General features: G+C 38.2%; 1 protein-coding gene across 1 annotated transcript in view; it reads left to right on the forward strand.

Annotated features, from left to right (window-relative positions):
- Positions 1–25,000, forward strand: part of TMEM67 (transmembrane protein 67) — a 4,866,727-nt gene that overhangs the window by 4,006,796 nt on the left and 834,931 nt on the right. The window contains exon 23 of the mRNA XM_044066290.1: positions 15,449–15,553. Within this exon, the coding sequence (XP_043922225.1) occupies positions 15,449–15,553 (105 nt within the window). The remainder of the gene's footprint in view (positions 1–15,448; positions 15,554–25,000) is intronic.

Below are 25,000 nucleotides of genomic sequence, written 5' to 3' on the forward strand. Positions count from 1 at the left end.
TACTGGGTGCATGTTTATTTTCTAGAATCTCTTTAAAATTCCTAGCCCTTTTGTTAATGTATATGGGTTCTTCTCCCACTGCAGCCTCAACTTCTTTATTTGCCACTAAAATCCTCCAATTATTATTAATAATTCCTTTGATAGCTTCACTGTCCACTGTGAAGATTAAGTGCATGGGCGCTTGCCAGTTCTTATTCTGCTTCTCTTCTTCTCCTCTCCTAGTCACTTTTCTTGCACCTTCCATTCCTAGTAAGTTGCTAACTGTCTTACTGGGATATCCCCTGTGCTTCAACCTCTCATGTAATTCTCCCACAAATCTATTTTGCTAGCATCAATTGTAAGTATATATATATATATATATATATATGTGTGTGTCCCTCTACCTTTTTCTGCTGATCTACAGCTGGTTGATGATGGTGGCATGCCGAACAACGATTTGTCTGACCAACAGGGTGAGTTGGAGAGGGGATTAGAGATGTATAGAGCACTAATTGTTGAGAACAAGTATTTTGACTGTTGCATTTCATCTACAAATGTGCCTAAAGGTCTGAGGTTTATTAAAATTCCTAATGGTGTGAACCGCGATGAACCCTTCTTTGCAGAATTGACTGATTTTTTTAATAAGGCTGGACTTGACTTTTTGAAATTGCTTATTAAACGTAATGAGCAATTGCTTGACCAATTAAGAGCTGAGTTGGAAACTTTGGACAGTAATATCACTGATATGTTAATTAGTCATGGCAATGGAAACTATAAAGAATATGAGTATGTGCTAGAGACTTTAGATCAATATGAGCAAGTAATTACCCAAAGAAAATCCAAGAAGATTGATCGAGATATTGCTGCATACAATAGTGGTCAAGGTTTTAACTTCAGCTTTAAAAATATGAATTATAAATCCTTTTACCAATGGAATAACAGTGGTTTCAACAAGCATGCTGTTAGTTCTTACAGTTCAGCTGTAAGAAAGGGCAATACCTCTTTAAATTTTAACAGGAATAAATCCCAGTCTCGAGTTAAGACGCCGGAAGTTGCACTTCGACAGCAAAGAGGAGGGTCTAGTATGGCAACTGCGGTTACGACACCATTAACCTCAGACCCTAATAAACTAGTTCCGCCCTCAGAGAACGTTAGCAGCCGTAACAATAATGGTTCAAAAAATGGGAAGAACAGTTCCAAAACAGTGAGGCAGAACCAGAATCGAGGCAGGAGCCGTTTCCAAAGATAAGTACGGTTTTGAACTCTGAAGTGAGGTCTTTGGTTAAAATATACAATTTGACTGGTATACAGTTAACCATTGAACAAGAACGTTTGTTGCAACCCGGTTTAGGGTTCATTCCGAGCAAACGTGCTAATTTAGCTAACACATTGTTGAATTTGAAACTTTACATAAGAAAACTGAATTTGATGTTTGTTAAAGATGTGAATGTTACTACTAATGGCATTATTAGAAAACCTTCTACTTTCATCCCTACATTACATAACACTATAAAAGTTTTTGAGATGTTTTGTTCTAATAAAATTAGAACTTTACTGGTTAACAAACCTGTACATTCCTGTTTTAATTTGTCAAAGGAAGAAAGGAAGGCACTTACAGAGCTGATCAGCAGAACTGATTTGAAATTTATGAAGGCCGATAAGGGAGAGAGTGGTGAGTTGGTGTTGATGTACACTGAGGATTATGTTAAAGCTATGGAAGCCCTTTTGAATAATCCTGAAGAATATAATGAGGTTAACTTTGCTATTGATCGAAGTTATAAGTATATTAAGTATGCTTTATATGATTTTTTATGAATGATGAGTTGGCTTCTGATTTATATTATTATTTTTCAGTTGATTATCCTAGAGTTGGTGTTTTATTTGGGATTCCAAAAGTACATAAAAATGTTACCAACCCCTCCCCCTTTTTGGCCTATTGTCTCTTCTGCTGGAAGTATCACTGAGGGCATTTCCATATATTTGGATAAATTAATGAATCCCTTAGTGCAAGGTTTGCCCTCTTATATAAAATACTCTTGGTCTTTTTTAGAATCTATTACAGCGTTTTATTTGAAAGAGAGTAATGGTGTTCTCAGATTATAATTTTTTTCTATTAACTGTAGATGTGGTCTGTTTATAAACTTCCATACCTCTTGAGTTGGGGTTGGAATATGTTGGGAATTTTTTGAACAAGCATACAATGTGCTCTGAAAGTTCGGTAAAAACCTGTATTTCATTGTTAGAACTTATGCTGGAAAACTATTTTTTTATATTTAATAAGAAATATTACCAATAACGAAGGGGAGTTGCTATGGGTGCCACAGTTGTCCCTGCTTTTGCAGGTTTAGTTATGGCCTGGTGGGAGATGGAATGTTTGCCTAACTTTTTTTAGCTAAGGATATTTTATTTTATTGTCGTTTTATTGACTACTTTTTTTATTATTATTAAAGGATCTGTAGAAAAAACATATTTTCTTTGAACAGCTTAATAATAGCAGTACTTTTTTGAAATTTATGTTAAGTAATTCAAGGCACCAGGTCAGTTATATAGATGTAATGCTTACTTGGCACATAGCTGAACATAGTTTTTCTAGCAAGATATACAGGAAAGAGACTTATGTAAACAATTACTTACATTACCAGAGTAATCATCCTACTTTTATGAGACTGAATATCCCGAAATGACAGTATTATTAGAGCCTCTCGGTTAACTAGTAATGATAAAGATATTTTTTTATAGAAACAGCATTTATTACCAGTTTATTTTTAGCTAGAGGATATCCAGATGCTTTATTAGCTAATTTAGCATCTGAGATTTCTAGGAGGAGAGCTATGGACTTTCCGTCTATTTTAATCCGTGGTTTAACAGTAAAGACTACAACAGGTGAATCAGACAATGATCCTCTTCTGAATTTACCTAGATGTGTCATGGATATGTTTGTAGATAGTGCCATGATTAAAAATATTATCACTGCTAATTGGAAAATAATTAGTGGTAATAGTGATTTGTTAAGTATTTTGGGGGAAGCTCACAGTTTTGTTCACAAAAAATCTGCTAGTTTAAAGTATTTACTACAGCATAATGACACTGCTGTTTGTCTTCCTAGGTCTAATAAACGTAAGGGTACTTAAAAATGTCTAAATTGCTCTGCTTGTAGATTCATTTATGAAGGGCCAAACATTAACCTTATATATTTACATTGTACTATTGCCGTGCCTGGTAGGTTCACCTGTAATATATCCCATGTTGTATATATTGCTCTATGCTCGGGTTGTACGGCATTTTATATAGGTATGACCACTAGACAGCTTAGTAGACGCATCAAAGAACATTGTTATGCTGTTAAGTCTAACGACACTAATAATGCATTGTATAGGCATGCTTCAGTGCACTATGTTTAAAAAGTTTTCTTTTTCTATTTTAGAATATGTAGGTAAAGATTTGAGAGGGGCAATGTTAAAAATAGAGTTGAAAGGAAGGAGACACTATGGCAATTAAGTTTAGGTGCTGACAGTCTACCTGGACTGAATGAAAGTATAAACATTAAATGTTATTTAGAAAAAAGGAAGTTAACAATGTGATTTAGTTCTTGTTAATTTTTACTGATTGAATAATTGATGTATTTTATGGAGTGTATTTAAGTAGCTTGATTTTTTGTGCATTTATTCTGAAGAGGTTCTAACAAGAACGTTGATTAAACTTTGCTACGCTGTTTGGTTTGGAGTTCCTGAGTTGTTCCTCTGTTGTCACTGTGTGTTTTTGTTTTTTAAAAAATTGGACCACTTAATTTATGGGAAAAGTGGCAGGATATATGCACAAAACCATGGAAAGTGACCAAATGAAGAAAATTCAGAATTTTTTAGTGGAAATGTTTGCATAAATGTTTTTATACACCAGACAAGTTGTTTAAAGTATTCCCAGGGGTAGATGGAAAATGTTATAAATATAATTCGAATGTAGTGGGTAACTAAGAACACATTTTCTGGCCATGCTCAAAATTACAAGACTTTTGTGGTGGTTTAGACTGGGTTATTATGGAATGTTCATCATGTTGATCACTGCTGCAGTAAGTAGCCTTAGCTATATGGGTTATATCCTACCAAGGATATAACAGATGGCCCACTTCCAAAGCTTCAGGGCACCTTCCACATGTCCAAACTGTCAGGCAGCTCAAGCTGAGCTGACTAAAGACAAGTTTGAGGAAGAGGACCTTCAGAACTTTAATGCCATTGAAGAATACGTTCCTCTGAGGCTTTTGAGAATTGATGGTCGGCTTGTAATTTCCTGTGCTGGGTGAATAAGTTTTCATGGGTCTATATTAAAACACCGAACTTTCAAAATTTTGAGTGTTCTAATATCGAACCCTATTAATCGAAAATGTAAAACATCGAACATACAGAACAGCAAATTTTTTCCTAGGGAAAAAAATTGCTGTTCCATAACACATACACACAGCACAAGCACACCAAACAGCAATCTACACACATACACCTAAACTCTTACACCTAACCCTACACTAAACTATACATACACCACTAACTATCCACTTACCTTAACCCAAACCCTAACCCTAAGGTCCGTCACTATCGCACAGTCACTTCACACGCGCCCTAACCCACGTACCCCTTCCTAACTCTCACGTCCACACAATCGCACACTTACCTGACCCGCGCCCTAACCCTAACTCACCTACCCCGCCCTAACCCTCACGTCCACACAATTGCACACTTACCTGAACCCGACCCATAACTTTCCACCACAGCGCTGAAAATACTGAAGCAACAGAAACGGACAACCAAATTCTTTCCCTAGGAAAAAATTTGGGTTTCTGTTTCTTCAATATTTTTAGCGTTCACTGAAAATGGTTTGATATTAGAACACTCGAAATTTTGAAAGTTCGGTGTTCTAATATAGACCTGTTTTCATGGGGGGGCAACTCCAATTTCTTAACTTTGTTCGATGTTTTATTACTTTCTTCTTCAAGAAAGTTATTTTAAAGCTAGGAGTGTTGAGTTTTAATGGACTGTCTTTAGACTGTATTTCTAAATGGAGTGCTTGTTTTTCCTGTCACTTTAAAAGTGGTATAAAGTTACTGAAAACATTTTTCTATGTAGACATTTTGTTTTTTTTTTTTTTTACTTTTGTGGCGGTGGCTTAGTATTTTAAAGTGCTTTTTACTGGGTTTTTCTGTCAGGAAAGTAACTTTTGTGGACTGGTAGTGTTTACCAGCAATTGCTGTTTTTCTTCCCCAGGAAAGAGGCACCATTTTTAGCTTGACAATGGAACAGACAACCGTTCCCATGGTCAGTCCTTCCAGCCACAGAAAGAAAAAAAATTAAGCAAACTGCATTTACCACCATAGCAGGTTAGCAATTTACCTCAGCCCCTGGTGGGTGGCACTGCTTTAGCCATTTGCCGTACCTCAGACCAGTCGTCTTTTATCCCATATTCCCCTGGTGTAGCACCTACAAGCCACTATGAGGTAGGAAATAGCCACATCCTCTGTGGTTATTGGATTCCCCTCAGTGGGCAAGAAGGTGAGAATCTTGTTGGTCTGGGGAGAGGGAACAGAGAGTGTTTCCCTGCTGTGTCAGAATGCTGTGTGTGTCCCTGAGGAAGCTGCTGCTGCCATTAGTAATACAGTTGGCCTTTTTTCCTGTCAAAAAAAAAAAACAGAAAACCAAGCATGTATCTACTCGCCCTCATTTTGTTTTGGATATGAATGGTTTACTGGGTCTGGCTCTTGATCCTTTTTGTAAAGTAGTTTGTGGTAAAAGAAAGCATTTCTTTTTTCCTGAAGAGATTTAAGATTCTGAATCTGAATAGGAAGACGCAGGTTGGATACAGTTTTTTTCCTCAGAATTCTGATTCATACTTGAGGAGAGCTCAGTTTCTGATTCTTCCTGTAGGGGGTTTCCATTTCTCTGTGACTGTTGCTACAAGTGTGTCAGTGTTTTCAGTGGTAAAACAGTGAGGTTTCTCAGTCCCTAAGAAAATACTGCAAGTTGTTACAGAAGTTTTTTTCCAGAACCTATGCCCATTCCTGTTCTGTCTGCTGTAGAGGATATGTTTTACTACCTGCAGTTTTCTTCTGATAGCCAGCTTCCTCTAAAATGACAGGTAGGACGTTATGTAAAGTTCCTCAGCCTTTCAAATTCCAAACTTGAGCCCCTATAGCTGTAGTTGATTCCACTGCTGCTAAGCGCTTAGTTAATTCCAGTTTCCCTCTTTCTGATAAGGATGGGGAAATTATTGGTAAGTATGGGAAAATAGTATATACTATATACTTCTGCAACTTTGATTTTCAGAATTTTGAATTGTCAGTCTCATATGCTAAAGTTTGTTCTGACAAATTGTGAAAGTATGTGTAATATTTTATCTGCAGTTTCGTCTTGTGAGGAAAATCTGCTTTAAATAACAGTTTCTTCTATTGCACACGTCATTACTCTTTGCTTACACTGTGTGTATGACTCTGTTGATGCTTCTTCCAGGACTATGGGTACTGGTACTATTTTGAGGAGGTTGGTATGGCTGGATTCTCAGACCTTTCAAGATGATAAACCTGGATAGAGATTTAGTGTTTGGCCAGTCTGCTGCAGAGATGATCAAAAAGTGAGATGAAAGGGGCAAGCTGATCCAGTGAATCAAGATTTTTCTTCCCTCCTTTTCCATATTTTCTAAGGGATTTTCTATCTCCTCTCCTCATCCAGTGTTGGCAAAAAAAATAAATAAAATAAAAAACAGAATAAATAGCCTCAACAAAATGCAGGTACACAGACATTTTAAGTAGTAATGGCAAGGGATTCCAAATAGAAGTCTCAAACCTCCCAAAATCAACAGCTGTCAAAACAAGTCTGATTAAGTATTCAAGAGACCTGGTGATCCCCTTCCGACCTAGTGACTCCCTCCCACCCCTGATCCCTTTTTACTTCCAGAAAGTCTGAATCTCTGTTTTTCTGTTTGGTGACAGATTGTTTCAGACAAATGGGTTCTTAAAATCTTTCATTAAGGTTAGAAATGGCAGTGGGAGAAAATTCTTCCTTTCCAGAGGATCATTCCACATCCTGTCCACTAATCTTCTCTTCTTTCTCAGTTTCTTCTGATTTCCCCCATTTGCTGCCATTACCACCATCTTATCTGTACTCAGTTTCACCCCATATGCAAAGCTGAAGGCACATGGGATGAAACTGAGTACAGATAAGACGGTGGTAATGACAGCAAATGAGGGAATTCAAAAGTAGCTGAGAATTGAGATAAGAGAAAATAACGGAACAGGTTAACAGCTTCAAGTAAGGCTGGTTGATGAGAAGAAAAGTCTGAATGAAGAGGACAAAGCTAGAATCTGAGGGGCTGCAGCCAGCTGGAATAGAGTATCAAGTGTAGTGTATGACAGAAGAATGCAAAAGAAGATGAAAAGTAAGGTGTACTAAACAGTGGTGCATTCAGTTCTGCTTTATGGTACAGAAATCTGGGCAATAAAGGCAGTTCAGTGGAGGAAGCTAGAGGTAATAGAAATAAAGTGCCTGATGTGGGTGGTAGGATGCACACTGTGGGCTAGACTAAGACATGGGCAATAAGAGTCAGAGTAGCTCCAGTTGCCGAAAAGATCAAAGAGAACAGATTACAGTGATGTGGACATGCATAGAAAAGCAGAAGACAATCTGGTGAAGATGATTTGAGACAGACAGGAAGAAGGCAAGAGGAAACAAGGGCATCCAATGAAGAGGTGGATGGATGTTGTGAGAGAAAATTTGCAATGGTCAGGCAGGAGAGTGGCACTGAATTGAGAGAGATTACAGTTGACATGAAGCCCAACCCCTTGTAGAAAATAGGAATAAGGGTGTTCATGATGATGACTCATCCTCCAGATCACACTCTCCTGTTTCCACTAGTTCTTCGTGCCATGCTTTCCCAAAGTGTGATGGAAACATTTCCTCCTCCCTAGGTGAGGAAGAGGTTTTATTCAAGGATGCTCCTAGTGCCGAAGAAAGAAATGCTTGGAGGCCAATTCTGGGTCTTTCTTCCCTAAACCTGTTTGTGATAGTGCCCTAGTTCAAAGTGTCACAACCTGTTACCTCGTCTTCCTTTTTTACATTTACTGGCAACACTAGGCATAAACGATGCTTATCATCACATCTCTATTCATCCAGACTTCTGGTGTTTTTTAAGTTTTATGTGTCTGAATCACAGTATCAGTTGTCTGTCTTACCCTTTAGACAATCCACTGCACCAAGAGTGTTAACAGAGTGTCTATCTCCAGTTAAAACTCATTGCAGGCTACATTTTCCATATTTGTACAACTTGTCTATCTTTGCAGAGTCTTTCTTAAAATGTCAGGAATCTCTCTCTTTGGCAAGATATCTCTTACACAAGCTGGGATTCCAGGAGAACATTCAAATGTCTGTCTTGACTCCTTCACACAGGATTGTGTTCCTGGTATGTCAGCTAGACACCACAGTTCAAAGACCTTTTCTTCAACAGGAAAATAGATTTTTATCTTGATCTCTTTCTAAGGGTTTCCATTCAGACTTTGATTACTGCAAGGGAATACCTTAGGATTTTGGGTCTCAAGGCATCTGTGATTCTCCTCATACCCCTGGCAAGACTCCACATGAGAAAGATAGAGTGGTATCTGAACTCTCTGGTCCCAGCATCAGCAACCTTTATATTTTCCAATCCATTTGTTGGAGTTTGTCAGAAGAGAAACTTTTTGGTGGTGATAACAGATATCCTTAAATCCAGGTCTCCCCTTCTCACTCTCTGCTCAAAAGCAGCCAGTCACCGCAGACTCCTTGGACTTTGGGGAGCTGTTTCAGGAGGGATAAAAGTGCAGGGTGTGTGGGATACCAAGCACAGGTGCAAGCACATAATTATCAAGGAGATGCTTGCCCTGATCAAGACACAGTTGTCTGAACCATCTTTAGTTGCCAGGACCTGTTCAAGTGGATACAGACAGTGCCGTAGTCATTGTAGGTACATCAACATGCAAGGGACGACCAGGTCATGCTCCCTTTGCAGACTAGCCGTGTTAGCTTGGGATATAGCTTCACAACACAGTCTCGCTCTACAGGCATCCTACATTTTGTCAGAGTAAAACTGGCAGACAAACTGAGCAGGATCAGCAGAGACCCTTATAAATGGAAACTAGATCAGAGATCTTACAAGATTTGATCCATCTGTGGGGAGTTCTTTAAGTATACCTCTTTGCCGCCTCTCTAAACAAGCAACTGGCAAGATCTTGTACCAGGACTCCATGCAAGAAGGCCTGGATGACAAATGGCTTTCTTTTTCTTGGACAGGAATGTTCCTGTATGCTTTTTCACCCCTTCCACTAATATCCAGGATACTTCTAAAGATTCAGAAGGAATCCCCCAAGATCATTGTGGTGACTCCTTTCTGGCCCACCCAGCCATAGTTCTCTCATCATTTGGAAATGTCCAGGGGCAATTATCACAGGCTTCTTGACTAGATCTACTCACAGAAGAACAGGTGTGTTTAATGCACTCTGACATCAGTCAGCTTCACTTGACTGCCTGGATGATAGGGTCTTAATTCCTGTAACACTCCTTTTTACTGAGGACATGCAGCAGGTAGTAATGGAAGCAAGAAAGCCTGCTACTGGAAAACCGTGGGTCTATATCACATGGTCGAAAGCTAATAATAGTGAACAACCACAACTTCGAAAACACCGGAACTCGAAGTTGCTATTGTGGGGCGGCTGTGTCCCCCACACCCCACGCTAAATATATATATATATATATATATATATATATATATATATATATATATATATATATATATACCAACTCTGAGATCGCACTACAGTGAGGAAAGGGTAAATATCCCTATCTACACTGTAGTGTGACCCCACAATAAAAACTTTGAGTTCCGGTGTTTTCAAAGTTGTGGTCATTCGCTATTATGCGCTTTCGACCACATGATATAGACCCAAAAACCACATATTAGTAAATGGAAAATATTTTCTAGTTGGTGCCAACAACATAAGCAGAGCACATTCAGGGGTGGATGTTCTCTGTTTTTTTACAATATTTGTGTGAGTTACTATCCTATGGCCTATCTTGTTCCTCTGTCAAGGTTAATTTATCAAGCATTTCAGCATGTCTGCCCGTGGATCCTCCTTTTTAATGCAGTCTCATGTTAAAATGTTCTTGAAAGGGGTTCTGCATAATAAGCCTCCAAGAAAACTAGTGGCTCCTTCTTGGCATCTTAATTTGGTGTGAGGGAAGTTAACACTTGTTTACAACTGAACCAGCTAATCTGGCTCACTTGAGGTTCTTAACATGGAAAACAGTTGTACTGATTGCTCTGACCACTGCAGGAAGGGTATCTGAGTTGCAAGCTCTTAAGCTGAGTCAGCCCTATCTCATTTACTATAGGGACAGGGTTTGTTTGAGAAGTAGTCATTATTTTGTCTTAAGTGGTATCAGAGTTTACTTTAAGCCAAACGGTCTATCTTCCCGTTTTCTTTCCAGAACCTAATGAGGGAGAAAGGATACTCCATGCCTTGGATGTCCACAGACAACTCGGGTACTATGTTGGCAGACTTAAATCTTTCGGATCATAGCATCAGTTGTTTGTTTCTTGTGAAGGTAAGATGAAGGGGCAACCTGTGTCAAAACAGTTTTACAAATGGTTGTCTGAGGCTATTATCTTTTGTTATGCTCACCATAAATAAAACTATTCCAACCAGTGCCAAGGCCAAGTCTACCATAGCCTTGGATTCATCTCTGGCTTTTTGGATAGATTTGGATTCTAGAAGGTAATACGTGGTCCTCTGTACATACTTTTACAAAGCATTGTAAGGTTGATTCCTTGTCTAGCTCCAGATTAAGCTTTGCTAGGACCGTTATCCAGGGGCTCTTGGACTCTTCTCCTTCCAACTTCCAAATGTAGTTAGCTAAGGTAATCTATCCATATAGCTAAGGCTACTGCAGCAGTGATTAATATGCTGAACTTAGTACAGGCATGTACATTAAACTTATTTTAACAGTAGATGTTCAGATGATCACTGCTGCAATATCTGCTCCTTCCCTCCATCCCCCTTGTTTTTTGGTATGTTGTTTGTCAGGGTGGGGATATTTGTTTTTTGTTGTTCCTAGCATTGTACTTTCAGGGCTCAGCCTCCCTGTCTCAGCTGGTTTGAAAACTCTGAAGGGCTTTGCAACCAAACTTGTCTTTTAGTTAGCTCAGCTCGAGCTGCCTGACAGTTTGGGCACCTGGAATGTGCCCTGAAGCTTTGGAAGCCGGCCAGCTATTATATCCTTGAAGGATATAACCCATGTAGTTAAGGCTGCTACAGCAGTGATCATTCATGTGTGTATTGTTATGGTACGTTTAACTTACACAGCTGTAAGTTTCAATGCAATAACCAAGGAAACAAATTATTTTGCTAAATTATGTTCAAGTGACCCAAACCTCAAGATATAAAAAGGAATTACTTTCATTTTTCTGGATTGTTTCTAAAAAGGCAATTACTAAAAATGGAAAGCATCTGTGATGCAGGAGACTAATTTGAAAGATTTGGAGTTAAAGTCACTTAAAGGCACTAAAATTACCTGTCGTAGAAGAAAATGGCAAGTATGGGAAGTAACCTTAAATGCATTACAGTATATGGCTCAAAGTGAATTGTAATACCACTAGGTAAAAATATTAAGGGAAAACAGTAACACGTGGAGAGGCAAATATGGTAATTGATAGGTCACAGGTAATTAAGGAAATAATGATGACAGGGCTAGAGGAGTGGAAATTCATCAGCTGTGTCAATTTTTGTTACAGGGGATACATGTGCCTAGCAGATTATAAATCATTACTTCTGCTATCGGGTCTGTCATCATGTATAAAATTGTAATGAAAAGAAGGTATCCCTGCCTTAAAATGGAAGAGGAAGATTGCCAGAGGAAGTCTAGAAATTCACACGATGACATAAATGTTTTGGATTATTGTTTTATTTTAATAAAGAGGTTCTGTTGTAAAAAAAAAAAATAATAATAATTATAAGTTTTTATTGACACATTGTTTTGTATAGGAGTTGGATGCCATTTATTAGCACTGGATGACACTTGGAAATGTCTGTATGAGTAGTGATGTGGGTAGTAGAATTTTGTTTCATATTTATGGAAATGTAAAACTTCAAGTTGTGAATGAGTACGGTGACTTGGCCATTTTGACAGACGTATGTTTAACCATCAGAGTAATTATGCATGCTAGCAAGAAAGTGGATAGACTGCCTTTTTCATTTCATTTCCTGATGAAACTCTGGAAACATGGTTCCATTTTCCCATTTGTGGTTTGTCTTATTTTGTAAAATGGTGCTGCTATCTGGAATTCCATGAAAAGACTAACATTATGAGGACGTTGACTGTACAAATATAATGTACCAAGACACTTAACAGTTTAAGCATGTAGATTATTCTGCTTAGAAACTTGCTGCAATACTAACTGCTAGGTTGATAAATCTTGTTGGTAAAGGAGTATTCTTTTATCCTGAAGGTTAAATAACCAAGAGTTATTACAAGTGTTAGGGGTACAGTAGTGCTTGCCTTTCTGAAGTAAGTACCTTTCCTTTTTCAAAGATTGATGCTGCTTTAGCATCATTGCTTTTTTTTTTCACTGTTAGTGAATGCACTGATTGTGTCTATGATGTAATGAGATAAATCTTATGGGCTTCCCTGTAGGGCGATGTTGAAACAACAAAGATGGTGTATCCTTATCAGAAACCAAGAGGGAAAGTGATAATAGTATATAGAACTTTTCAGACTACTAGCATCTTTGAACTTTTAGGATTACAGAACGCCCACCATATTGTATATTTTAAAAAGAAAATAATTAAAATTAGGCCCAAATAAACTCGGGACAAATATATTAAGGTTATGGTTCATTATAAGGTAGTTGCACAGTGGAATAATTTGCTAGACTTTGTTATGAATGCTTCTATATTTATAGTTGCACCAAGCTCTTACACAGGAGAAAGAATTTGGGAATTTTGATTAGAGACTTAAAGTGTGTTCTGTGTGAAGAAGTGAGTTGTTTGTGTGTGAAACCTCAGCCGATGGCCTTGTTTTATGTTTCACCTAAAATTCATAAGGATTGGTGGAATCCCCCTGGTATGCCTATAGTTTCAGATGTAGATGGGGTCCATGAATGAGTGGTTATAATTCTGGCTTAAACCTGAAGCTGTTTATGTATAAAACAGACTCGTATGTAAAAAAGTACTTTTGATGTGGTAAAAAAGTTGGTGAGGTAATTTGTAAAGAAAGATATTTTTGTTTGGCATGGATGTTAAAAAAAAGATATACAACTCCATGCAACATAAACATGATTTAAAGGCATTAGGGAATTACTTAGAGGATGGACCTTGTTCGTTCTTTGTATTGTTATTTTTAAGTTTATGCTGGTCTCACAACACATTTAAATATAATGAAAAACGTCTTTTAGAAAACAGAGAAACAGCAGTCGGACTTTGCTCTGGTGTATACCAGTTTTTCATGGCAGCTTTCAAATGTGAATTTCTGAATACATATGAGAATTTTAAGGCAGAAGTGTTTGTCTGATACATTGATGATTTACTATTTGTATGCAAAGAAGAAGTAGACTAGGATAGAAATTTCTTATTATATTTAACAGAAAAATTTGGGGAGGTAGAAATATTTTATGAAATACTGAAAATAAGGTTAATGTTTAGCTATTACTTTAACAGGAAAGAGTGGCTATAAAGGCAAACCTATTTAGAAAGTCTACATCAGTTAGAACCTTTCGGTGCTCATCCATATCATTTGATTACATCCTTACCAACAAATAATATAATAGGATAGAAAGGGATTATAGAAAAAGAATATTAAATGAAGCTAGAGTCAAGGGTTTGGAGATGTAGAGACATTTAGAAAAATAAGTTGCACAGTGATATTTGTCAGTATGAATATAAAAGACTGTGTATAAAGGAAATAATGTTTTGAGTAAGTAAATGTACATTTTCTAAAAGCTTTTGTAATGTTAAGAACGGACATATATTGTTTGCAGATGAAATTTTAAGAAATATATTACTACATTCAGTAACTTTTTCTTTCAAAACGACATTGCATTTTTATTTATTTTATTTCATATTTGTTGGCCATGTTTGTCCAGCTGAGCTGATAGCCCTTTTTCAGCGGAGGCCCGAGGAGAAAAGCTCCACATTATTTAAATTTAAGCAAAATTGCACAAAGAAAATATTAATGTTTAACGTCAAAGTATACAACAAATCTAACATTTTAACTAAAGAATAAAAGTGCAATCATTGATAATGTATAAAGGTATTGTCTTGATATTAAATTTGGAAATATATTAATACATAGAGAAAAAAAGAAGGACGTGATTGTTATAAATATAGCCAAGTAGTTGTAATATGAAAATATATGCAGGGGGTAATTTAGTAAGGATGAATGAGAGGGAGTAAAAGACAAAAAATAATCCAGTTAAGGGAGAAAGATAGATGGTTGTAGAATGTAAAATAGGAATGAGTAGAAGGCAGACAGAGGATTAGAGACAGGAAAGGATGGGGGTTTAGGTGGGGTGGAGAATTATTTTTGTTTTAATTTGTGCTCATAGCCTAAATTTTTTGTGCCAAGTATTTGGAATTTAGTCTTATGGTGGTTGCAGTATTTATAAATACATAAAAAAAATAAGAAATTGAGCATAAATAAAAAAATCAGTATGATCAAAGTTCTCATGTTGCAGTCAGAGGATAATTTATGGAATTAAAATGCGACTGTACAAGGTCCAATCTGTATGCAAGATAACCAAACATATATGGTAAAATGCAGAAAACAGGAGCACATAAGGGAGTTAAGTAAAGAGGTACCGGGTAATGCAATAGCAGTGTGTGTCGTACTATGTTATGAGGGAAGTATGGATGGATTTAAGTTAGTGTTCTAGCTAGTGTACATTTAGCCAGAGGAGGGGATAAGTTAACAGTACTGAGTGTACTGGAAGCACATTTAATTGTAAAATTCACTGCCTTGTCCCCACAAGAATAAAATAAAAATGTACCACTGCATGCATTGCTGTAATAAATGTACAGTTAATAAATTTTATGTTCCTATTGCTTGAAAATCATGATGTGTCATTGTTTAATTGATCATTTAAAAATGTTTTAAAGGCAATGTAAACTGATTATTTAGGTTTGTCAAGGCACTGGGGAAATGAGCATTATTTTTTGGACATCTGTTATTTTCTTATTTTTTGTTTGATTGTGTGACCTCTTCTTAAACGTATGCAGGTATGATGAATCCACATTATCTGTATACATGTGACTTAAAGCAAGATTCACGAATTAGAACAGAGATGGTTAAAATATGTAAGTTTGGAATCAGAGATTTAGTTTCACAGAAAACTTGAAAGGGGAATGTACTGAATATTTTGCAGCATAATGGATGAAGATTTAATATTTTGCATATAAATTTAATTCTTGCAGAGAAGTGGCCCTGCTCGGCTGTTGACTTCATCAGGGAATACATTTGAACAGAATTCTAAAGCATATCATACCATGAATAAATTTCTCAGCTCTGTCATTGACCACGTAAGTAGCTTTATGTATTTAGATTAATTGATTAATAGTTGAAGATTTTCACTGAATAAAATGGGGAATGGAATACAAAAAATTATCACCATAAAAGGGGACAAAAACTGATCCAAGTAAACACCTTTTTGTAGTTTATAAAACATTTCATTGCTTTTACATTTTCCTTTCATTGTTAGGCTGCAGACACTCACTTTTTTCATAGCAGCATGTGATAAACACCATACATTATACTTTGCATGTGTTAAGTTCATTTTAATCACATTTCACTAATGTTAAATTGATGACTGTCTTGACGTCTGTTTCTTTATGATATACATTTTCTTGTTTTTAACACATATATAGCATTTTTGATGTATGGGTATTTTGTACATCGTTTAAACTATGAAGAGTTAGAAGAGAAATCCTAACTGATGAAATCTGAATCATGATTGAGTTAAAACAAAGCTACTGATGCTTTTGGCCTCCACAGTGTTTCTTTTCTTCTACATGCATGTGAACATGTCAAGAATGTTGCTGCCCTCCTAATGCATTTACTCACTTCCAGCTGTTAGGCTATGTTAATCTTCATTTCTCATAGTTTTAAGTTACAAGATTTCGATTTTGAATAGGGACATTCTTTTTCTACAATTCTTTGCTAAAATTCTATATTTATGTTCTAATTCTTCATAGTTTAGGGCTGAATTTCTCAGTTTTCTGACTGATTCAGTGGATCTCATGTCATCTTCCTTTATGTTTTGTGCACTGCTTTCTTAGTAGAGGTGCCAAAACTAAGTCATTTGCAGTATAATTCAGTTTTCTTATTGTTAAATTGTCTGGTAAGTTATGCATTTATTTGAAAGTCTTTGTTGTGCCAACCAAATCTTTTATCGTGGCAGGCATATTTCAAGAAACTGACTGTGGGTCTAATACCATGGAAGACATTTAGTCTCACTAGGACATACTGCCTGGATTGAGTGGCTCTTTTAAAATATGTAATTAGGTTACTAATGTTGAGATTTTCCCAACTGCTCATCACTGTAAGTGAGGCATTTGGCTCAGTGGGATTGGGTCATTTAACAGAAAAGATGTCTGTGTTAATTTCCAGTGCTGCAGTAGCCTCTAGGCTGTATAGGTTGTTTCCTGCCTAGAAGCAGAGAAAGGTGAGCCTTTAAGGTTTTATGATCCTTTGTGGTGCCAACAATGGTATATGACTGTAATCTAATTGACTTGTAAGCTGTACTTCTATCTTCATCTTAAATATTAGAACTCTAGATCTGATGCTCCGGAGTATCAGATTCCAATTATGGGCTTTATAAAAAGGGAACTACATTGGTCTAGATAAATTCAACTGAAACCAAGTTTCTGCTTCTCTCCTCAGACCCCCAACCAATCTCTCACCACAGGTGAGTTAGGTTTTGCTTGGGGGGCAGTTTCCATGGGGATAAAAGTGCAAGGCTTGTGGAGTCTTTGTCAGACTAAAGCACATCAATATAAAGGAGATATTGGCTGTGATCCATGTTTTGAAGACTCTCCATTTATGATACCCAGGACCTCTTTAAGTAATTGCAGACAATACTACAATCATGTGGTAAATGAGCAAGCAGGGAGATGTAAGGTCATATTCCCTATACAGACTGGTTGTGATGACTTGGGAGTCAGCATTCCTTAACCCTCCAAGCTTCTTACATTCCATCAGAGTAAAATATAGTGGCACACCAGTTGAGTAGGATTAGTACAGACTCTTATGAATGGAAATTGAATGATGGGGTCTTCCAGGAACTGATCCAGTTGTGGGAACACCTCAAATAGATTTGTTCCTCTCCTTGCAAATCAGGCAACTAAACAAATTTTGTTCTAGGGCTCCTTGCAAGCAAGCCTGGAAAATAGATACATTTTCATTCCCATGAAAGGCAGTATTCCTTTGTGTTTCCATCATTTTCATTTATAGCCAGGGTAATTCTGAAGATTCAAAAGAATACACCAGAAGTCATTGTGGTAACCCCCTTTTGGCCAAGGCAGCATTAGTTCTCCCTTCTTATGGAATTGGCTGAAGGCATTTACCACAATATTACTCCAAGCTGAATCTCCTGACATAAAACAGAGGGAATTTAATACACCACAATATCAGTCGACTTCAACAAACTACTTAATGATTCAATTCTAATACCTTTTAGGCAGTTATTTCTTGAAGCTGTACACCAGGTAGCAAAAGAGGCAAAAAGCCTGCTACTAGAAATTCTTACATTGGTTAAGCGGAAACACTTTTATAATTGGTGCCTAACCAATAAGCAGGGGCCTACTGATGCTCAAATATTTGTCAGTTACTTTCCACTGGCCTTTCCTATTCCTCTATAAAGCTTCATCTTGTGGCCACTTCCGCATGCTTGTCCATGTATCCTTGTCGTTCTACTCTGTTGTAAAACAGATGTATTTTAAAAGGAGTTTTACCCCAGAGACCTACTCATAAATAGGTTTCTCCTCACTGAGGTCTATACTTTGTGCTGGAGAAATTGACTGTCACCTTTTGAACCTGCGTATCAAGCTGATTTAAGATACTTGACTTGGAAAACTGTGTATATCATTGTTCTGAAATCTGCAAGAAGTGCATCTGAACTGCAAGCTGTTATGGTGGGTGAACCCTATCTGATGTTTCACAGGGATAGGGTCTCTCCGAGAACAAACCCCTCATGCATGTCCAAAGAGGTTTCAGAGCTTACTTTCAATCAAGCCATCCAGTTTTCTACCCAGAACCCAAAAAACAGGTAGAAAGGATTCTTCTTACTCTGGACATCCCTAGGGAGCATAGGTACTATCTTGACAATCTTATCTCTTTAGAAAAACTGATAAACTGTTTGTCCTCAGCTGTTGCTTTTTATTTTTCCCACCATGGCAAATCCATTCTAGGCAGTATCAAATCACATTCCCCTAGAGACTTTTCTTCTTTAGTGGCATACTTGGAAGGGGTGGACTCTAGAAGCATTCTAGGGGCAGCGACTTGGTCCTCTCTCCATACGTTTACAAAGCATTCCAAACTGGATTTTCCTTCAGGACTGGCTTTGCTTGGACCATTCTCCAGGAGCTTTTGGATCCGTATCCTCCTTCATCCAAGGTTGCATAGGCTTTGGTAATCAACCTATATAGCCTAAAGGTTACTGCAGCAGTGGGAATGATGAACATAGTATAGTTGTGTAAGTTGCACCCACTCTCCAGCTCTACTCTTGTATATAGTTGTAGGCTTGATAGAAAGTGTGGTTTTTTTGTATCTCTGCTAAGTACGTTTCCTTGTTATTATTGGTTGGTTGGTTGTTTCAGGATAGTTAGGCTCTTCTGTTTTCAGTTGTACTTTTTTGAAGGATTATTTCTGTAGAATGTTGAAGTCATTGGAGCTACATGGGTGAATTTTTTGATACAAAGTTCGAATTGTGTTGAGGCTTTGCCAGAGATAACCAATATGAGGTAAGTTGTAGGCCCTTTATTATTTTCACCAGTGTAATATTTTGAAAAAGGAAGATCCTATTCATCCAGAAACTCTTATCCATCATGTGGTCATTGAGCCATTTATATATAACTCAACAGTATTAGTGCTCCAGACTTGAACCCCTCTAAGAATTTCTCTTCCCATAATGCACCTCATCCCCTAGTTATCTCAGATCTCATTTGCCATTGTTGCAACCAGAAACATAATCTCCAGCAGATAAGTGCTCCACCTCATCTTCATATTAGTCTTCTGTGTCAGAGACCTTTTTTCTGTTAAATTTGTTAGACCTGTTATTGTAGCAGTGTTGCATTTTTTTTAGATTTTGTTTTTTCCCTGTTAGAGAGTAGTTCTTATTGTTTCCTTTTTCTTCTTAATGTTCTGCCAACATATTCCTTTCCTTCCCATCCTATTTAGGCTCATAGTTTTTGTCTGTACCTTATTAAATTTAGTTTTAAATAGTAATAGTTAGCTACCTGTTAGATACTTGGCAGGTTTGGTATATATTAGTGAGCTAAGTTATATATTAGCTTCTTAAATAGTGACTTTGAAATTTAGTCTGCTGTTTCTGCGTTTTAATTTTTTTTTCATTATTCATCTATCTATTGTAAGATAGGGAAGCAGACCAGCTTCAAAAAGATGAACGTTGTGAGCACACACAATTCTTCCTAAGGATATTTATGATCTATGTGCTGTTTGTGTATGAGTTACTCATTTGTCATTCTCCTGTGAAATATGTGCCTCCTTCGGCCCCAGAGCCTTTTGGAGGATTTGAGGAACAAGTTAATTTTGAAAGGCCTTCTTATACCGGATCTAGGAGTGTCCAAAGCCAAAGGTCTTCAGACAGCTCTTCTAAATACAAGGAGCTGGATCCAGAAAAAAGACTAAGTGATTCTTTGGCTCTTACTCTGGCTGCAAACATACCAAGGTTTTCAGAGCATAGGGCCCAAACACCTACGTATACTCCTCCATATTTGGAGCTCATGGAACCAGTCGTGATACATGACCATCCAAAGAAACCCATTCCTGAGAAATTGGAGCACCCTTCTTCAAGAACTTCCTCAGCTCTTTCTGTGCAATCCTTTAGGTTTTTCAGAAGTATCATGGAGGCTGTTTTAGATCATCAGATGCAGAAGTTCCTTAAGACCCAGATTGAGATGGGGAGCATTTCATCCCCTTAAGCTCCAACAGTGGTTGGATACGTCCAAATGCCCTCAATTCTTGCTTCCTCACCAGTCATTATTCCACCTAGTTCCTGTGATTCACTGACTAACTTTCCATGCTTCTTCAGCTTCTGGAAATGTTGTTCACTCTACTCTGGCATTATCTGACCCTATCAAGTCTTGGACACAAGGATTGGGGTTGCCATTTTACACTCCGGCAATGGGGGTGTTTGTCCTGAGCTCCACTGGTGGTGTTGGAAACCTCTGCTTTTCAATCCTACAGAATATTTCTTTGGTTTCTTCATTACGGCCTATATCGTTGTATGTGGGGGAACTCGTGGCATCTGCTGGAATGGTCTGTTCAGATCTGATGGAGGTTTAGTTGGCCTTCCAGGTTTTTGGAAGTATAATTTCTTTATGCAGAATAGAGACGTGCATTCCACTGGTCATTGTTCCAGCCCATAGCCTCCTCTCCAGTCATGTCTTTTTCTCGTGAGCCATCCATTGGTCAGAGTCACTCCTTTGACCTCAGCCCAGCTTCACAAATGCAGAGACAATCCTGTGAGGAATTGGGTGAGACATCCCATGGTCTTCCAAAAAAGAGGATGAGTAGAAGGAAACACTGACTCCCCATCAAAGTCCCCCACCTTTTATACTGACTTGGAGGATTGAGACAGATCCCCACAGTCCCCTCCAGAAGTTGCCTCATTTGCCAAAATCTTGGAGCTGATGTGCTAGAGAGTAGCTTCGCACTGTCTCTCTGGTTTCAGAAGTCTAAGCATCAGTTTGACTCACCTTTGGACAAAGGGGGCTGTAGCAGAGATGGCATGGCTCTTTCAGTGGACACTGATCCAGAGGCCACAGAGGACCACAGAATCGGAAATATTGTGGTACCTTCTCTGACAGGATACTCCAGAATTCCTGAAGGTCTGCCCAAATGCTCCACCCTGGAGGCAGTTGGGGGTTGTCTGCCCTTCTTTACAGCCTTGTGATATGCTAACGCTCGAGGCAAATAGGTAAAATGGATAATATCCAGAGGCTGTTACATACCATTTTTGGAAGCCCCTTCTCAACCCCATTATCCATTGCCAGACATCCTACCCAGCCAGGCAGAAGGCCCCCACTATAAGCAATAGTCTCTCTTCTTGACAAAAAGGCCATCCCATAGGTCCCTCCATAATGCACTAGACAGGGTCAGGTTTTTATTCCAAGCTCTTTTTGGTTTGAAAGAAGATTAATGCTGTCAGGCCAATATTAGACCTCAGCCTACTCAACACATGTAGAAAAGATCAAATTTAGAATGGCCATGGTGCAATTGATACTTTCCTGCCTTAGGGTTAATGAATGGATGTGCTCTGTGGATCTTCAGGTTGCTTACCTTCACATAAAGATAGCGTAAGAGTCCAGGAGATTCCTATGCTTTCCAGCAGGAGGAAGTAATTACCAGTTCAGAGATCTGCCATGTGGTCTTTCCACAGCCCCTATGGTGTTCAACAAGTCATGCCTGCCCTAGCAGCTCATTTACAACCTAAAGGATACAGACTTTTAATAAATCTAGATGACTGGCTCCTGGCTGTCCTCCTCAATGGAGTCTCATTAGCGAGCCAGGGATTATCTTTGCAAGTTCCTGGGCATATCTGTAAACTTACAAAAGTCTAACCTGAATCCCTCTCAGAAAATAGTCTTCCTAGGGTTTCACCTGAATACCACTCTTTCCATTGTCTCTCTCCCCCAGGACAAAATTCAGACTTTACAATCAGCAGCCGACTGTCTCTTTCCCAGCAATCCTTCTATGGCATGTTTAATTCTCAGAGTCATAGGTCTGATGGCCTCTTCAGTTCTGATGGTAGAATTTGCCCCTATTTCCACATGAGAATATTACAGTGGCTGCTTACAAGCTAAGTGGTCTCAGAGGTTTCATCCTCTTTCCAAGACCACATTCATTACAGAATCTTGCAGAAGGTAGTGATGATTAAAATTCCCAGTGGTTCAGGTGGGAAGACATTTTCAAATCCAACTCTCAGTAGCCACAGTGACCACTGACTTATCCTCCCTTGGGTGAGAGGATCACTTTGAAGGGAGAATGGCTCAAGGTCTTTGGACAGACAACAAAGCCAGTCTTCACATAAATGTCTAAGTTGTTGAGAACCATGGACTAGTGTTACAGTTACTATGAGACTTTTTGTCTCATGACATATCTGTCCAGATAGGCAATGCAGAGGTAGTTTGGTACATCAATAAGCAAGGAGGAACCAGACCTTATCCATTTTGTTGGGAAGCTATGAGGGTCTAGCAATGGGTTCTTTCCTCCCACTGCTTTCTCGTAGCAACACATATCCTGGGGTACTCACTCACCTTGTGGCCAGGCTCAGTAGGGATTTCCTAATGTCTTACAAGTGATGCCTCGATACAGTGACAGTCAAGAAGATATTCAGTCACTGTGATACTCCTGCTGCAATCTTTTTGTCAACCCACTCAACACCAAATGCAGCAGCTACTTTGCATTGATTCTCTTTCTCTAGAGTGATCACCTAGGGATGCTCTGTATCAGCAATGGCCTCTGGGTTTCTTTATGCATGCCTTCTCCTTCCCTTGATGTCCATATTTCTACAGAAAGCCTTGAGGTGTAAGGCAAACATTCTACTCATAGCTCCCTTTGGCCCAGACAGATTTGGTTTCCCCCTTCTAAGGTCTCACTTGAAGGAGTCCCCCTTTGCTCCTGGATCCAATCCTTGATCTGATCTCCCACCCCTTCAGCTAGCTTCACCAAGACCTACACAGTCTAAAGTTAACTACTTAGTTTGTCCAATTCCGTTGATGGTTAAGCATAATTCTCTTCCTAGTGAAGCTGTGAGAATTCTAATGGCCTGTCAAAAAGCTACCAATTTTAAGCTCTGTCATAGCAAATGGAGAAGATTTGTGTGTTGGGGTTGCTCACAAAATCTTGACCCTTTCTCAGCACCTGCAGCAGACATTCTGCTCTTTCTTGTATTTGTTTGATTCAGGCTGTAATGTCTCCACTGTCACGGTACAGTTAGCTGCTGTTACAAGCTTTCACATTGGGTTCATGCACGTTCTTTAGCCTCTCACAATGCCATGCAAGGCCTTTCTAAAATGCACCTTTCTATTAAGACCACTCATTAAAGATCCTGCCCCACCTTGGCATCTGGATTTTGTTCTAAAGCCCCACACAAAACCACCATTTAAACCAGCGTCCTTGGGTGAGCTTAAGTATGTATTTTAGAAGATTATTTTTCTCATAGCCATCACTTCAGCAAGAAGAATGTTTAAGTTCAGTGCTCTATTCTCCTCTCCCCCATATTTGATTTTCTATAAGGGCAAGTCATTTCTTTATCCCCAAAGGTTGATTCTGAGATAAATATTTCACAAGCCATTCATCCACCATTTTTTTTCCAAATTAAGAAAACAGAGATCCCGGGCAGTTTTTGAATCATGGACTGCCCCCAGCATTTGTTGACCAAGCATAAAAGCACATATTCTTTTCACTTTATTTTTCTGATTATTTTAAATGCATACTTGCCTACCAGACAGGTTCAAATTATATTCATTGTTTAATAAAGTAAAATGTGGTCTGTGTTTGTCTTGGACATCAGTAGTAGTGATTTTTTTCGGCATGAATTGAAAACAATTTACTAACAACCCATTTTAGAACATTTGTTCTCTTAAGACCACTTCATCTGCAGTTATTATAATCCACCAGTGACTAAAACCATCAGTTACAACTATTTGACTTTGCACATCTCAGATGTCTGAGTGTGACAAAAATGGCCACAGTTAAGTATTATAACTTGCTTTACAAAAATGCAGACTAGTTCTTCAAAGCCAGACTAATGACCTTTTAACTTGATTATGACAGCAGGCTTAATCATTCTCATCCATATGCAGCCACTGTACCAAACAATATATTGCCCCACTATTGTCTGATGTCTGAATGTATTATAAAATAAGTAATAACCACAACAATGCAGCAAGGAGGTTAAATGGACCCACAAGATTGACAACCTCAGAAGGTATTTAAATTGCTAGAAAGAGATAGATTAGGGAGAGATTGTTTAATCAGTGAACTACAAACATTGAGTGAGAACAGCAGTTTAAATGCAAGAGGATGGATATATATATAAGCAAAAATGTTAGATTTAACTAACTGATGATATTCCAGTGAAAGTTTGGAAGGTAGGAGGGAAGAAAGTGATAAAGGTCTCGAAGGTTTTGTTTAACAACATTTTAAAAGGACAGGAAGCACCAACATCTTCGAAGAAAGCTGTGGTGGCTGTAATACCTAAAGAAAGAAAAGGTCCATCAGACCTAACTTCATATAGACACATTTTAGTTTTAAATCATGGTTATAAAGTGTTTGCCTACATAAGCTAAAAGGATGTCAAAGGTGTTGCCAAATTGATAGATATGGATCAATGTGGTTTTGTGGAGAGGAGGCAAAAATTTGACAGCATCAGTAGAACAATGATGATACCGGGGGAAGCAGAATGTAAGAAAATACTACTGTTATTGGTGGGTCTTGATGCATAGAAAACATTCAGTAGAGTACACTGATATTTTATGAGTAGGGCAATGAAAGCGTTTGCATTTCCTGATACAGTAAGTTTATTAGGCTGATATATGAAGGACCAGAGGCAAGAATTAAATTGGGAGGGTTCCTCTTTGATAAGTTGCGTCTGAACTGAAGAACCAGGCAGGGGTGTCCTCTTCCCCCTTTATTTGCTTCATATGTAGAGCTATTGGCAAAGAAAATAAGGGTCTCAGAAATTAAAGCATGTAATTGGTATGGTAATTAAGAAACACTGGCTT

This window comes from Protopterus annectens, chromosome 3.part1 (assembly GCF_019279795.1).
Source record: "Protopterus annectens isolate FY-2018-M chromosome 3.part1, PAN1.0, whole genome shotgun sequence".
NCBI classification, from domain to species: Eukaryota; Metazoa; Chordata; order Ceratodontiformes; family Protopteridae; genus Protopterus; species Protopterus annectens.